This window comes from Saccopteryx bilineata, chromosome 11 (genome assembly GCF_036850765.1).
Source record: "Saccopteryx bilineata isolate mSacBil1 chromosome 11, mSacBil1_pri_phased_curated, whole genome shotgun sequence".
Lineage (NCBI taxonomy): Eukaryota > Metazoa > Chordata > Mammalia > Chiroptera > Emballonuridae > Saccopteryx > Saccopteryx bilineata.
The window spans coordinates 19,513,583-19,527,967 of NC_089500.1; the positions used below are offsets into that span (position 1 = coordinate 19,513,583).

General features: G+C 38.7%; 1 protein-coding gene across 3 annotated transcripts in view; it reads right to left on the reverse strand.

Annotated features, from left to right (window-relative positions):
• Positions 1 to 451: 451 nt before the first annotated feature.
• SMAD4 (SMAD family member 4) overlaps positions 452 to 14,385 on the reverse strand; it is a 50,333-nt gene continuing 36,399 nt past the window's right edge. For 2 of the 3 annotated variants that reach the window (XM_066247501.1, XM_066247502.1), the window contains exons 9-12: positions 12,518 to 12,701; positions 10,474 to 10,642; positions 8,239 to 8,377; positions 452 to 6,782 (exon numbers count right to left, since the gene is read on the reverse strand). In XM_066247501.1, the coding sequence (XP_066103598.1) occupies positions 6,571 to 6,782; positions 8,239 to 8,377; positions 10,474 to 10,642; positions 12,518 to 12,701 (704 nt within the window). In that variant the 3' untranslated portion in view covers positions 452 to 6,570. Of the gene's footprint in view, positions 6,783 to 7,569; positions 7,700 to 8,238; positions 8,378 to 10,473; positions 10,643 to 12,517; positions 12,702 to 14,385 lie in introns of those variants that run through there. The other variant, XM_066247503.1, reaches the window with a different exon arrangement.

Here is a 14,385-nt window from a genome sequence, read left to right on the forward strand (position 1 = left end):
AACATCTCTGGAACTCATGCAAGCAAGATTAGAAATAAGGTATTAATTTGGTCATGCTTTTTATAAGCCACTGCCGTAGAATTACTTACCTGACACACAGCTCTCCACGCTGGCCCCCATTTCACACCGGAGGCAGCTAGGGGTAATTAACTTTCCTTAATCCTTAGATGGGCAATGACAGGGTTTCCAATTTCCAATTTCTGTCTCTCCATTAGCATCTTGGTTCTCACAATCCCCTAGCACCTACATCTCCTCCAACCGTGACTCCACAAAATGAGAAAAGAATCAGGACTGTTCTTCCACGGTCATATTTTCAAATGCCGTATTTCCCATTTCAGTGGTCACAGAACAATGAAGGGATATGTCCTCAAGTTTGAGAATTCTCAAAGTGATTAGGAACCCCTTCCAGATCCAAAACATCCGTAAGCTTAAGAAAAAGAATGAGCACGTAATGATTTAATTGGCTTTCTCTTTTAATCAAAAACATACTTTGTTACAGAGTTCTCAGGAAAAGATTTTTTAGCCACAGACTTCAACCAGGAAAATGTATACAGAAAGCCACAAAGGAACTACGAGAACTTTAGCTGACCAGTTTTCCCAAAAGCAGAAGCTAAGTGTGGCTCTTCTCTGAGTTTTAGCATAGCTGCATTCCTCTGAGTTCAGGGGAGGAGACAGAGTTGGGAAATAACACGGCCAAATCTGTCCCAACCCCCAGTCGCTTCCTCCAAATGGTTCTGCAGCCCACCAAATTTTTATCAACAAACGTTCACATATTTCCCTTAAATCACATGTGTGAGGCATTGGCCAAAACCCAATACCTGGAGAAAGTTTGCCAAATCCATGTTTAGCCTTTTAACTAACCCAAGCCCATGAGTCCTTCTATCAATGACAAGCAACCATAGCAACAGCAGCTGGTTCCATCCCTTCCTCCCCAGCTACCAGAGCTGGCCTCTACCAGGACTCCCCAACCCCCACCCGCAACCTGACCCCAAGGATGGCTCTCAAGGACCTTGCAAAAGCCAAGTTCATTAGTTACACTCGTCCAAGGATAGGCTGGAAGAAAACTCTGAAAGGAATGTTCCAGCCAAAAGTCTTCTAATCAGAATGGACTAAAAAGAGCCAAGAATAAAGTGAATCATCATCCACTATATGTTTCTTGAGTTGTACAAACCATTTTAACACAGTTCAAAGTAATTTCCCCGTTTTGAGCAGAGGAGTTAAGAAACCAAAGATCCAAAATAATGATCTCTACTATCAGTAGGCATTTACATAAGTTTTCAATTCCTTTTAGTGGGGCAGAAATTACCAGCACACAGCATTTAAGGGTGTGGGTCACTCACATACCAACCCAAAAATTAGAATGTCATGATTCAAAGAACCCTCACTAACCCTCAGTCGAGTTGATGGGGAAATAAAATGAAGGCTTTTCCCCTTTCATTTTTTAAAAGTATTTATTGCAGCCCCCAAGGTGGTGCTAGGCCTTTGGTTGAATTTACATCTTAAGGACATACTATGTAACTTCTTGTCCATAGGAGAATAGTAATAAAATCTCATGCCTACTCTCATTTGAAGAACGTGGAAATGTTAAAAAACAACAACAAAAAAAAAAAACCCTCAAACAGCAGAGCAAAGGTAAGGAAGAAATCAAAAACTGCTGTAAGGTAGGCAAGGTCACTTAAATTTCAGAGCTGGAAGAACTCATCTAGTCCAACTCCCTCATTTTACAGATGAGGCAACTGAGGCCCAGAGAAGGTATGACTTGCCCAAGGTCATACATCAAATTAGTAGCAGAGCGCAAACTAGAGAGTTCAACTGTCTGATCCTAGCCTGGGGCCAGTAGTTTCAGCTTGAACAAGCACTGGCTCCCAGACCTACTGAGAAAGCATCTTAAATAAACTGTGAAAACCGTCTACATCAATAGATAAATGATTGTCTTCACCAGTGTTCTCCTTAGTCCTTACTACAGTCTTAAAAAAAAAAAAAAAAGTTCATTCATTCATTCACTCAGGTCTGACGTTAAAATCCCTGAAAACATCAGCAATTACTTTAGCTACTCCTTGGGGCAGGACATCAAGACCTCAATTCTCATAAAGGCACCTGTAGGTCAAAAACCCCTGTAGAGGAGGAAGGCCGGGACAGAGGGCTCCAATGGGGACACCAAAACACAGCGAAAACAATCCTGTCTACAAGGGTGGTTGTTGCTGGTGTCCCCTACACCGCTGGCTATCAACACTAATTTAGTAATCCTAACCCCAATTTGTATGTGAGCAGCACTCAAGTGGATGCAATGAAACCTTTCAAAATCTTGCAAAGAGGGAAAATATGAATATGACTCACTTTTCTCTACCTCAACTACCTGAAACTGAGCCAAGAATCAGGAAGCACTAAGCAGTCAAATGCCAAAGCACTGAAGTCCCTTTCAATACACGACAGAAAGTTTCTTGGGTCCTGTCCCGGTTTGCCCTTGTATTCAAAGAAAGTATTAGTAAGTTTGGTTATCTGATTTCCTTGCCCAAGCAGCTGGAAAAAATGAATCAGAAAGGGAAGAAGAGCAAGTACGGGGAGGCACACTAACAATATGCAGGAAGTAATCAGTGTCAGAAAGGGAGTAGACTGGGTGGGGAGGGGTTAAAAAAATGAAACACTCAAAACCACAGCAGTCTGCAACCGCTTAGTAAAGGCAGACAGTCCTCGCCTCTGCAGCCGAGGAAGAGCTTGGCACAAAAAGAAACAGATCCAGTATGTCCTCTGACATACATATTAAGTATCTCCATCAAAGAAATGGCTAAAATAAAATAAAGTTTTACTGCTTAAATAAGGCCAGTCTGGATTATGTAAAAAACTCCAATCCAGAGCAAGGCAAGATAAACACCACCTGGTAACACGGGGACAAGTGCTCAGGACCAGGCTGGGCCAGAGGATGCTGCGATGAATAAGGCCACTAACTCTTCACATCCTCCCTGATATATCTTAAAATTATCTAGCTGTCAAAAACAAACAAAAAAATAAGCTCACACGAAAGATTCTTATAACCTACTTTTTATAATCCTGCAAAGGAGGATTCGGCGATTATTTAGATAGTCGTCTGCAAGATGATGGGTTCTGCCTTCAGAAGGAAAAAGAATGCATTTCTTCCGTCTGTTATCTGCTGGCCTTGGCCAAGTCCCATCTACAAGAGTCGTTAACTGACTTCACAGGTAGTTGCTTTCATATACACACTTACCTCAGTGACCTAAATTTACCATTTTCCTAATTGCTATCATTAAGTAAAATGCCAGTAAATGACAATGATAATGGGAACAAACTATAAAGACTACGAACATAAAGGACTGCCCTACTCAAAAATTGCTTCTTCCAAAACACTCTCAAAAAGGGTCTGACCTGATATGATTTTGTATAATAGCCGATGAGTAACACCTATTAACCAGTGACCACCAAACCAGGAACAGAAATAGTTCACCTTGTATTCTTTAGCCTCCATCGATGGTGAAGGAGCACCTTGGGAAAATGAAAAACTTCTTCTCCACATGAGCACAATCAAAAAAGATAACTGCAATGAACTTTTAAAATAAACTATCATCTGGAAGACAGGACGTTATATTTTGCCTTCAAAATTCCTATTACAATTACCTCCCTTTACTCCACACCTTTCCCCATAAAAATGGATTTTTAACATACCTAAATGTGTTCAATTTACTTAGATGTGTCAAGTACAATTATCCTTAAGCCAGGCCACCCAACCTGTAAACCCACAATGTTTACAGAAGGAATGGGACAGGCTACCTAGTTAGTGGTTAAAGTCAATACAAATGAACCATGCTTCTGGAAAAGCAAGGTTATATGGCAGTGACTTATTGTCATTATCTCTGCACACCAAATGATGAATACTTTTAAAGGAGAGATAGACTACAGCCCACCTGTGAAATAAAGACCACACCCTGAAGGATTGATTCCCTTTGCTAACGCACTGAAAGGCACTGGACAAATGAGGAATGGGCCTCAGCTGGATTTCAAGGAGTACACTTGGTTTATCTCCCACTCAGCTTTCACTAAAACTCTACACTGCAAGTCAAAGATAGGAACTAGCTGAGACAACTCACCCAGAACCGAATCCTCACAATCATCACACTCGGAGACCTGCAGAGACTACTGTACCCTTCAAGTCGCTGTAAAATTTTAAACCTAGTGATTCTTCAGTCTTACTCATTAAAGATGACTACATTTAAGAAGTGGAAACATTTCACAAACAAGCTCTCAGAAACAACTGATCATGACATACTAGATGCTTTCTCAAAAGCATGTGACTGCACCTAGGTACAAATCTAAAGCAATTGATAACTATAAGTACTTCTATGTACTTTTATGGCTCCGAGCAGAAAGCAACAGCTTAGTATCGCAGACAGACTTCTTAGCAAATATTTTCCCCAAACGATTACCCAGATTTCATGTTTCATTAAACATGGAAATCTTAAAGTATAAAAGGAGGCAATAGATTATATCATAGCATGCTTATGGTTCTAATCAAATAATCTGGATTTTAAAAATCTGTCATTCTAAAACTCTCTCCCCCATACCTACTCTTTATTCACAGTAAAACGAACCTAAAGTCAATAATTTCTACAGAATAAAGACATCTCTTTAAAAATCTGCCAATAAAACCTAAATCACCAAACTTTTACAGACTGAAATGAGGTCTTTAACAAAAGTATTTATAAGTATTCAAGAGTAAAAATGAGTTGGTAGTTATTTTAAAAACAAAAGCCATGTAGCTTACATCCAGATCTATGTTTAAATCACAGCAATAAGCAAACTGTGGTTTCCAGGGTGGTCATAAGAAGAACTAAGCAAGGAAGCTGAAGACTTGTTCATCTAAGGCGACAGGACTGTCATGCTAAGTGCTTCTCAAACTTGTAGCACACCTTAGAATCTTATGCTTAAAAAGGCCCTCCAAGCAGAGTAAAAGCATCTGAATCTTAATCCTTGATTTTATTTCACACTACTTATCCTGTAGACCATCTATTTATCTTGTGGACAATCGGGCCTATTTTTGCTACAGTGAAAAAAGGTTCATAAAAGAACCAACTCTACCCTTGATACATAATGTCCACAGGAAGTCCGAGTAGAGCGAGGGGAGACCAAAGCTGCAGTACTGGCTGTTGCCTGTCATTTACCAGAAGGTGTCCTGCCACTGAGGTTGAACTCAAAAGTACAAAAGAAAAAACTTAAAAATCAAACCTAGAATTCAACTTTGTATGTTGAGATTTGGTTTTATTTATGCTACTAGCTAAGTAAAAAGCATACATATTGTGTCTGTGGTACAGTCAATACATTTGCAACTTTTCTACTTAAATTCTCTATACAAAGTCACTGCCAATTGATATGATCATTGATGGCAAAGGGCTTAGAACAACCAAAAGGTATAAAAAGTTTGCAGTCTTGCCCCAAGATACAAAAACTGAATTTTAAACAATGTCATAACATACATGATTTAAAGAGTATATGAAAAAAAAAAGTCACACATCAAATCAAGTACAAAAATATCCAAACTACCTAGTATGAACTATGTTTCCATTATTCTGCACAGTATTTAACATAGAATTTAGCAGTTCCAAAATACTCATCATTAAGTTTAAGCACTGCCACCTTTGCAGAGCAGTGAGATATTAGGTGGAGTGACATTGCTTTTAGTGTTTTTAAAAATACAAAAGATTTCCCTATGAATTAATGAAGGAAAGAAATTTCTTTTCTAGACTTCTTAGTAAATTCTTCCCCTAGGCTTCTGTGCCTAGAACTATTGAAGAATCTATCTACCATTTAACAGGGCAAAAGTTACACTACTCGATAAATAGTTATCCAATAGGGATAACAAGTGTAATTTTATATTTCTTTGATAATTTTAAGAAATTCTCAGTATACACAGAGATTAGTGTTTTGCCTTGGTGAAAATAAAATTGAAGTTGCAAGACAGTCTGAATTGAAATTATCTTCACTAGTTTAACTTGCAAAAAGTTATTTTGGATAAAAAATTATAATACATCACTATCTTATTTTTTAAACACAGAGTAAAGTTGTTCTTGGTAAAATTAACTCACCCACATGGCACAATAATTTGGAGTAAAAGTATGCTTAACAGTAACAACTCACACACAAAATAACATAGGTGAATTAACTTTGAGAACTTCTCTGCCTTTAAAATCAGCAATTGAATTTATTCTGTAAAATAACACATATACTGATGTTCTGCATAGAAAAGGGTCTAAGACATTTTAAAGGGCTAAATTTTCCAGCATTGGAATGACTCCTTCAAACGTAACTGATGAAGATTTAATACAAATGTGTTTTTCCTGATCTTCAAGCTCTGAGCCATGCCTGAAAAGTTCTAAATAGGAAAAGAAATTGTTTTAATCCAGTTTCTGTCTGCTAGGAGCAAGGCAGCAAATGTATTTTTTTAACCCTTTATGAAAAGATAAAGCAGAACAAAAGTGAAATATATCTTCAGATTATAAACAGGATTGCATTTTGTAGTCCACCATCCTGACAATGAATGTTACAGCCCAACAGGAATAGACTTCAGTCTAAAGGCTGTGGGTCGGCAATAGGCATGGTGTGAAGCACTTCATCTAGGAGCTGGAGGGCCCGGTGTAAATGAATCTCTATCCAGCACGGTGTTTCCTTGATGCTCTGTCTTGGGTAATCCGGTCCCCAGCCTTTCACAAAACTCATCCTGAGTATGCATAAGCGACGAAGGTCATCAACACCGATTCCAGCAGCAGCAGACAAACCTAACAGAGAAGATGTGAAAGACATCAGGGGACAGGTGATCTCTTCCCATTCTCCCTACATCTTACATTAATAAAGTAACCAGCTTCCTTGGCTTCACTCTCGCCAGCACATAATTCTCTGTCAAAGTGCCAAGAAGCAAGCACAGATCTAGACTTCATCAAGGACTGAATACTTTTGGCTAAGACAATTTCCATTCCATAAGGGTCATTTAGCTACCACCAATTATAAAGTAAATTACTACAATCTACCAACACCCCACTAATTTTTCTCCTTAGAAGTGGAAGTAAAGAGATAAGAAATAATTTGTTTGTAAAAGGCAGTGCATGTCCACAGAATAGTTCTAAGAACTTTCCTGTCTAAACAACCTATTTCAGAGTAAGACATGACTAACAGTCCTGACTCCATTAAAAGTTTGTGGATTATCCCAATGTCTCTCAATTTCACAATGTAACAGGTAATATGCAATAACTCAATGAGGGCAGAAGATGAGAATGAGAAATTTAATAATATATCTGGATTCTTTAGTAAAAGCATGTTTATAACATCAAAACTAGCAAATTAATGATTTAGATGCCAATTTTTTTTAATTCTCTAAATGAATATCCCTCATCTACCTCTAAATTGTAAACTCCTGAACATTAATCACAATGGAGACTCTGCACCTAGTTTTCCAGTTAGAACATACAGTCCTAGTCAATCTGCACTCATCAATACTACAATGACACTAATGGGAGGGATTTGCATGTACTGTAGAGAAACCTGCAGGGCCACTGCAGTTTTCTTGGCCAGTGTGATTTGCTTACCACACTGAAGAGGTTAAGGACAGGGGTTGAATGAATCACTAGTTATGCCTTCAGACGTGGAAGATGGGTGCCACGTGTTTCCATCATAAAAGTCTATAGTCAGGAGTTTAACTCTGCAGTAAAAAATTCCCCATCAGTGTGAAACCTGGCACACAGTTCAATTTTACCCTAAAATTAAAAAAAAGTCTACAAGTTATCAAAATACCACCCTCACTTAGTTTTCTCTCCATGCTTAGCATACTTAAAAAAAGATTGGAGGTTCCTAATTCTGAAATTGAAATCTCCTTCCTTCAAGAATAAAGCCAAGCATGTCAGTGATAACAACCCACCCTGGTTGGTGAGGCAGCTATTTAAAAACCATCAACAAAAAATGGAAAATGACCAATAATATAATAATAACCCCTTTTCTTTTTTACCCCACACTCCCTTTTTGACACAAACAGAATGAAAACAGGGTACCAGATAAAGGGCAAATATAAAAAAACAAACAAAAAACACATTACAAATTAAAAAATGTTATTATCCCAGTAAAGAGAACTTTAATTTCTGTTATTGCTTAAAGTAACTAACCAAGTGAGTGAATCAAGATAAAACACCAACTACATATTACACTTAAAGAGACACCACCAGCACAAAACAGAAGCATACTTACTGATAGCTGGAGCTATTCCACCTACTGACCCCGGGCCAGGGATGTTTCCAGCCACAGCTGCTGCCTGGGCAGCTGCCGCCGCTTGCGCTGTAGCTGCCTGCTGCTGCATCTGACGATGACACTGACGCAAATCAAAGACCTTAAAAAAAAAGTACAGGTTCAAAACTGTGAGTCCATCAGAAAAGATTCTACACATCAAAAAAAAAAAAAAAAAATCACTGCACAATTTATTTAAAACTTATAGCTTCAGGCCCTGGCCAGTTGGCTCAGTGGTAGAGAGTCAGCCTGACATGTGGATGTCCCAGGTTCAATTCCCAGTCAGGGCACACAGGGAGAAGCAATTGTTTGCTTCTCCACACTTCCCCCTCCCCTCCTCTCTCTCTCTCTCCCTCCTGCAGCTATAGCTCAATTAAAGTAAGTTGGCCCTGGGTGCGGAAGATGGCTCCATGGCCTTGCCTCAGGCACTAAAATAGCTTGGTTGCTGAGCAATGACCCTAGCTGAGCAGAGCATTGCCCCATAAGGGGCTTGCCAAGTGGATCTCGGTCAGGACACATACAGTGGTCTGTCTCTCTGCCTCCCTGCTTCTCACTTAAGAAAACAAAACAAAACACCTTATAGCTTCATTCAACTCTCAGAAAGAATAAATTATAAAATTAAAGTTTTTATGTATACTGTAACTGGTAGTTAGGAAAGGTGGATAAGAGGTACAGTTCACCATCAAGAGAGCTATGGTTGCCACCTGCTCCTGTATCCTTTATCTAACTCAGGGTGAGGCAGAGTTACTGTCCATGAAAAACACAACCCATTTGGGTAAAATAAACAGTTAAGAAATCAACCCTACCCTTTTATAACAAATTGCTGCACGTTTTCTTTAAGGTGAATTGATGACATTGGTCATATGGCCAACTTCTTTATCATTCTCGCTATTTGGAGGAGCAGTAAATGGCATTGTCATTATATAAGAAAACATCTGCATTTTTAAGAGATGCATACTTTTATACATGGGGAAATATGGTACTTAAGAAACAGAGAAAATGCATTTACACTCAATTAAAAAAAAAGAAACAAAAACAAGGATAGATCAAGCAAATATAAAATCTTAATGAATCCCAGTGACAGGTAATTGAATTTTATTAAACTAGTTTGGGCCCTGGCCAGTTGGCTCAGTGGTAGTGTCAGCCAATGTGTGGATGTTACTGGGTCTGATTCCTAGTCAGGGCACACAGAAGCACCCATCTCCTGCTCCACGCACCCCCCTCACTTCTCTCTCCTCCCACCACTTCCTGCAGCCATGGCTCCACCGGAGCAAGCTGGCCGCAGGAACTGAGAGAATGGCTCCATGGCCTCTGCCCCAGGCACTAAGAAGAGCTCGATTGCTGAGCGATAGAGCTCGGGCAGAGAATCACCCCCTAGTGGGCTTGCCAGGTGGATCTCGATTGGGGCACATGATAGAGTCTGTCTCTCTGCCTCTTTTCCTCTCACTGAATAAAAACATATAAAATAATAAATAAAACAATAAAAGCTTAACTTTGAATACTATCACTAATATCTGCTAATTATATGGGCTCTTTATTAACCTCTCTGGAACCTCAACTTTCTAATCTATAAAACTGAAAAATGCATGTTTTCCATGAGGTTGTTGTAAACTTGGCATAGTATATAGTAAATTGTCCATAAATATTACTTATTTTGTTTCTGCTATATTTACTGTTTAGAATGAGTTAAGCAGTTCATAAATAACTGCCCCCCAAAAAATGTTTTAAAAACATAATTCCTGAGATTTAATACATAAAAAAAATTATTCTACTCCTTCCACTTCCATCTCAAATCTTTACACAACAGAGCTTTCCAAGTCTACATTTTTTTTAAGTGAGTGGAAGGGAGGTAGTGAGACAGACTGCTGCATGCACCCCAACTGGGGTCTACCCAGCAACCCTTGTCTTAGGTCGATGCTCGAATCAACAGAGCTATTTTTAGCACCTAAAGTTGAAGCGCTCAGACCAATGAGCTATTCTCAGTCCCGGGGCTGATGTGCAAACCAACTGAGTCACTGGCTGCAGGAGGGGAAGAATGAAAGAAGAGGGAGGGAGAGAGGAGTAGATGGTTACTTCTCCTGTGTGCCCTGACCGAGGATCAAACCTGGGATAATGTCCATATGCCAGTGGACGCTCTATCCACTGAGCCAGCCAACCAGGGCCCCTAGTCTAAAATATTTAAGTAAAACTTCCACTAACCTTTATATATGCACTTGGGTAGATCTTATGAACAGCATCTCCAGGTGCACGCCCAGCTTCTCTGTCTAAGTAGTAACTCTGTACAAAGACTGCATGGTCACTAAGGCACCTGACCCAAACATCACCTTCACCTTTACATTCCAGCTGCACACCTTTGCCTATGTGCAACCTTAGGAAGAGAAACAAAATTATATTTTATTTTGATAAGTATTTTAAAAAATATTAGTTCAGATTATACAGCATATCCAATATTAAAAAATGAAGAATAAAGGACTTTATATAACACCATAATCAAGATAGCCACTGTTAACATTTTTGCATATATTTCCTTCTTTTTTTTAATAGTTTATTCATATATAATAATGTCGAGCATATATATACTATGTTTCAGGAAGATTTAACAAATTCTCACTGAACCCTCACAATTCAATGAGCTAAATATTATTAATCTAATTTTATAAATGACAAAACTAAGGCTTATAGCCACACTGTCCAAATTGAAAGCCACTAGCTACAAGTGGCTATTTAAATTTAAAATAATTTTAAAATTCAGTTAATCACATGACCATATTTTAAGTCTACATGTGGATAGTAGCTACTATACTGGACAACACAAATATAAACCATTTTCTTCATAACAGAAAATTTTATTAGATAGCACTGGCTTAGAGAGTAGGTAATTTGCCAAAGATACACAGCTAGTGATAAAGTCAAGATTATGTATTTACACACACACACACATTTTATTGAGTTGAGATTACATAGCACCTAAAATTATGTATTTTTTCCTATAACAGTTCACCTCATACATTTACATTTGAAACTATTTATTAACATTTTAATTACTTAAAAAATAAGTTTATCAAAATTTACTTAACCATTTTCCTTTTATTTTCATTATAAATAACACTTGCAGAAACATGTCTTCATTTTTTTTTGTTTTTGTTTTACTGTTTTTTTACAAAAACAGAGAGAGAGAGAATCAGAGAGAGGAATAGATAGGGACAGATAGACAGGAACGAAGAGAGATGAGAAGCATCAATCATTAGTTTTTCATTGCAACACCTTAGTTGTTCATTGATTGCTTTCTCATATGTGCCTTGACCGTGGGTCTACAGCAGACCGAGCAACCCTTTGCTCAAGCCAGCGACCTTGGGGCCAAGCTGGTGAGCTTTGTTCAAACCAGATGAGCCCATGCTCAAGCTGGCGACCTTGGGGTCTCGAACCTGGGTCCTCTGCATCCCAGTCCGACGCTCTATCAACTGCACCACCGCCTGGTCAGGCGAAACATGTCTTCATTTTATATTGTTCAGAATATATAGATGTGCAGAAATAATATAAGCAAAAATAAAAATTAGTTTCCAAATTGGATTCCAAAAGGTCATTACTATTCAAAACACAGAAACATCACTTACCCCCCACAAATCTTAAAAATGTGGTATATATGTAATGGAATACTGTACAGTAATAAAAAATATTAAATTCTTGCCATCTGAGACAAGGGTATTATTCTAAGTGAAATAAGTCAGGCAGAGAAAGACAAATACCATCTGGTTTCACTTATATGTGGAATCTAAAAACAAACAGAACAAAAACAGACCCATAGAAACAGAGACCAAAGGGATGGTTGCCAGAAGGGAAGGTGGGGATGGGCGAAAAGAGGAAGGAGAATTTAGTTAATAATATTGTGATAAGTTTACATAATGACAGATGAATTAGTGGGGGTGATCATGCTGTACGGTATAAATATATCAAATTACTATAATACTGTACACCTAAAGCTGCATAATATAACCAATTTAAGATTATATACCAACTGTATATAACTAAAAAAAATTAATTTTATAAAACTGTCTTTTATCATATTTTAAAAATAACAAACATCTACAATTCAAGTGGAATGCTTACTGATTCTAAATTTTCAAGATGAACTTTATTCTTTTTTCCTATTTCCAACACTTATAAAATCTACATTGAGAAACATAACTTTGAATAAAAAACAATGTACTGTGTTCAACTTTTTAAAAGCCTATATAATTCATACCTTGCTCTCTCAATGGCTTCTGTCCTGTGGACATTGGAGAGTTGACCCAAGCAAAAGCGATCTCCTCCGGAAGGATCCACATATCCATCAACAGTAACGATAGGACAGCTTGAAGGAACCTTAAATGTCTCTCCTACTTGAACATCCATTTCAAAGTAAGCAATGGAACACCAATACTCAGGAGCTATAAAAGATAAATGGGAGCAAACATCACTCCGTAAGACAAGCTTTTCCTAAAAGAAAGAGTTAAGGGTGAGAAGAGGCATCTGAAAAGCACCCAGAAGAATTTCAGCTCAGTTCCTAGCATTCTTGAAACTGTGGGGTCATTTTTAAAATCTGGAATTTGGTTCTGACCTCAAAGGACTCAATCAACTGAGAAGTTAAAGAACAGAAGTATTCAGAGGCTAAAATAAATTATTTTACCATATTTCATTTGTACATATTTTCTATATAGTCTGAACTTTTATTTTTTTAAAACACTGACTCTTAAGACATTTCAGGAAAGTGTTCTTAAAAACATCTTTTTCTTGGCCCTGGCCGGTTGGCTCAGCAGTAGATTCCTGGCCAGGGCACACAGGAGAAGCACCCATCTGCTTCTCCACCCCTCCCCCTCTCCTTTCTCTCTATTTCTCTCATCCCGTCCCGAAGCCAAGGCTCCACTGGAGCAAAGTTGGCCCGGGCGCTGAGAACTGCTCCATGGCCTCCGCCTCAGGCACTAGAATGGCTCTGACTGTAATGGAGCAACGCCCCAGAGGGGCCAAGCATCACCCCCTGGTGGGTATGCTGGGTGGATCCCAGTCAGGTGCATGTGGGAGTCTGTTTGCCCCCCACCCCATACTTCTCACTTCAGAAAGATACACACAAAAAAATCTTTTTCTTCCCCCAGCTAAGAAACTGGACTTTATCCTATGGCTAAGCAATAAATAGGAAAACAATACAAGTTCTTTGGCAAAGAAATAACAACTAGATCCTAAGCAGAGATTAAATGGTGAAAAAGAAGGCAATATGACTAGAAGCTCTCTCAATAGGGAGATCAGTTGCAATATTTTTTAAAATAGTACCAGAGGAAAAATAAATGGCTGTGAGGTAAACCTGCTCTGGAGTCCATTAATATTCACAGCCAAAGAGTTCACAGCCATTTGGGTTTCAACCAGCTGACTCTATTAAAGGGGTATGGGCAGAGCTGATCCCCTCCCACCACCATTTGGACAGAGACCTTTCAAGATCATCCTCACCATTAAATTTCTTCTTAGTCTACTCAAAGAAAAGAGGCTTTAATGTCAATGAAGAATGCTCTAGATCAGTGGTTCTCAAACCTTTCTAATGCCGTGACCCCGCAATACAGTTCCTCATGTTGCGGTGACCCCAAACCAAAAAATAATTTTGGTGGCTACTTCATAACTGTAATTTTGCTACAGTTATGATTCGGAATGTAAATACCTGATATGCATTATGTATTTTCCAATGGCTTTAGGTGACCCCGCCGGGGTCGCGACCCACAGATTGAGAACTGCTGCTCTAGATGTATATCCTCCTAATTAGTTAACGCTATTCCCTAACCACCAGATGCTGTCAGGCCTCAACAGTTCTGTCCTGAGAAGAATGAAGTAAGTCTACGATGAGGCAATTGCAGAATCTAAAATTGAGTCCAAATAATTAGCTAAAGGCCACCACTTCCAACCCCACTCCATCATTCCATCCAGGGTAGCTCTTTCTTCTGAGCCCTGATTATCCTCATTCCTTCAGAATACCTTCCAATACCTTCCGAAGACTGAAAACCACCCCCACACTAAGCTGCCAGTGGCCACTACTGTCTTTCTTTCTTTCTTTCTTTCTTTTTTTTTTTTTTTACAGAGACAAAAAGAGAA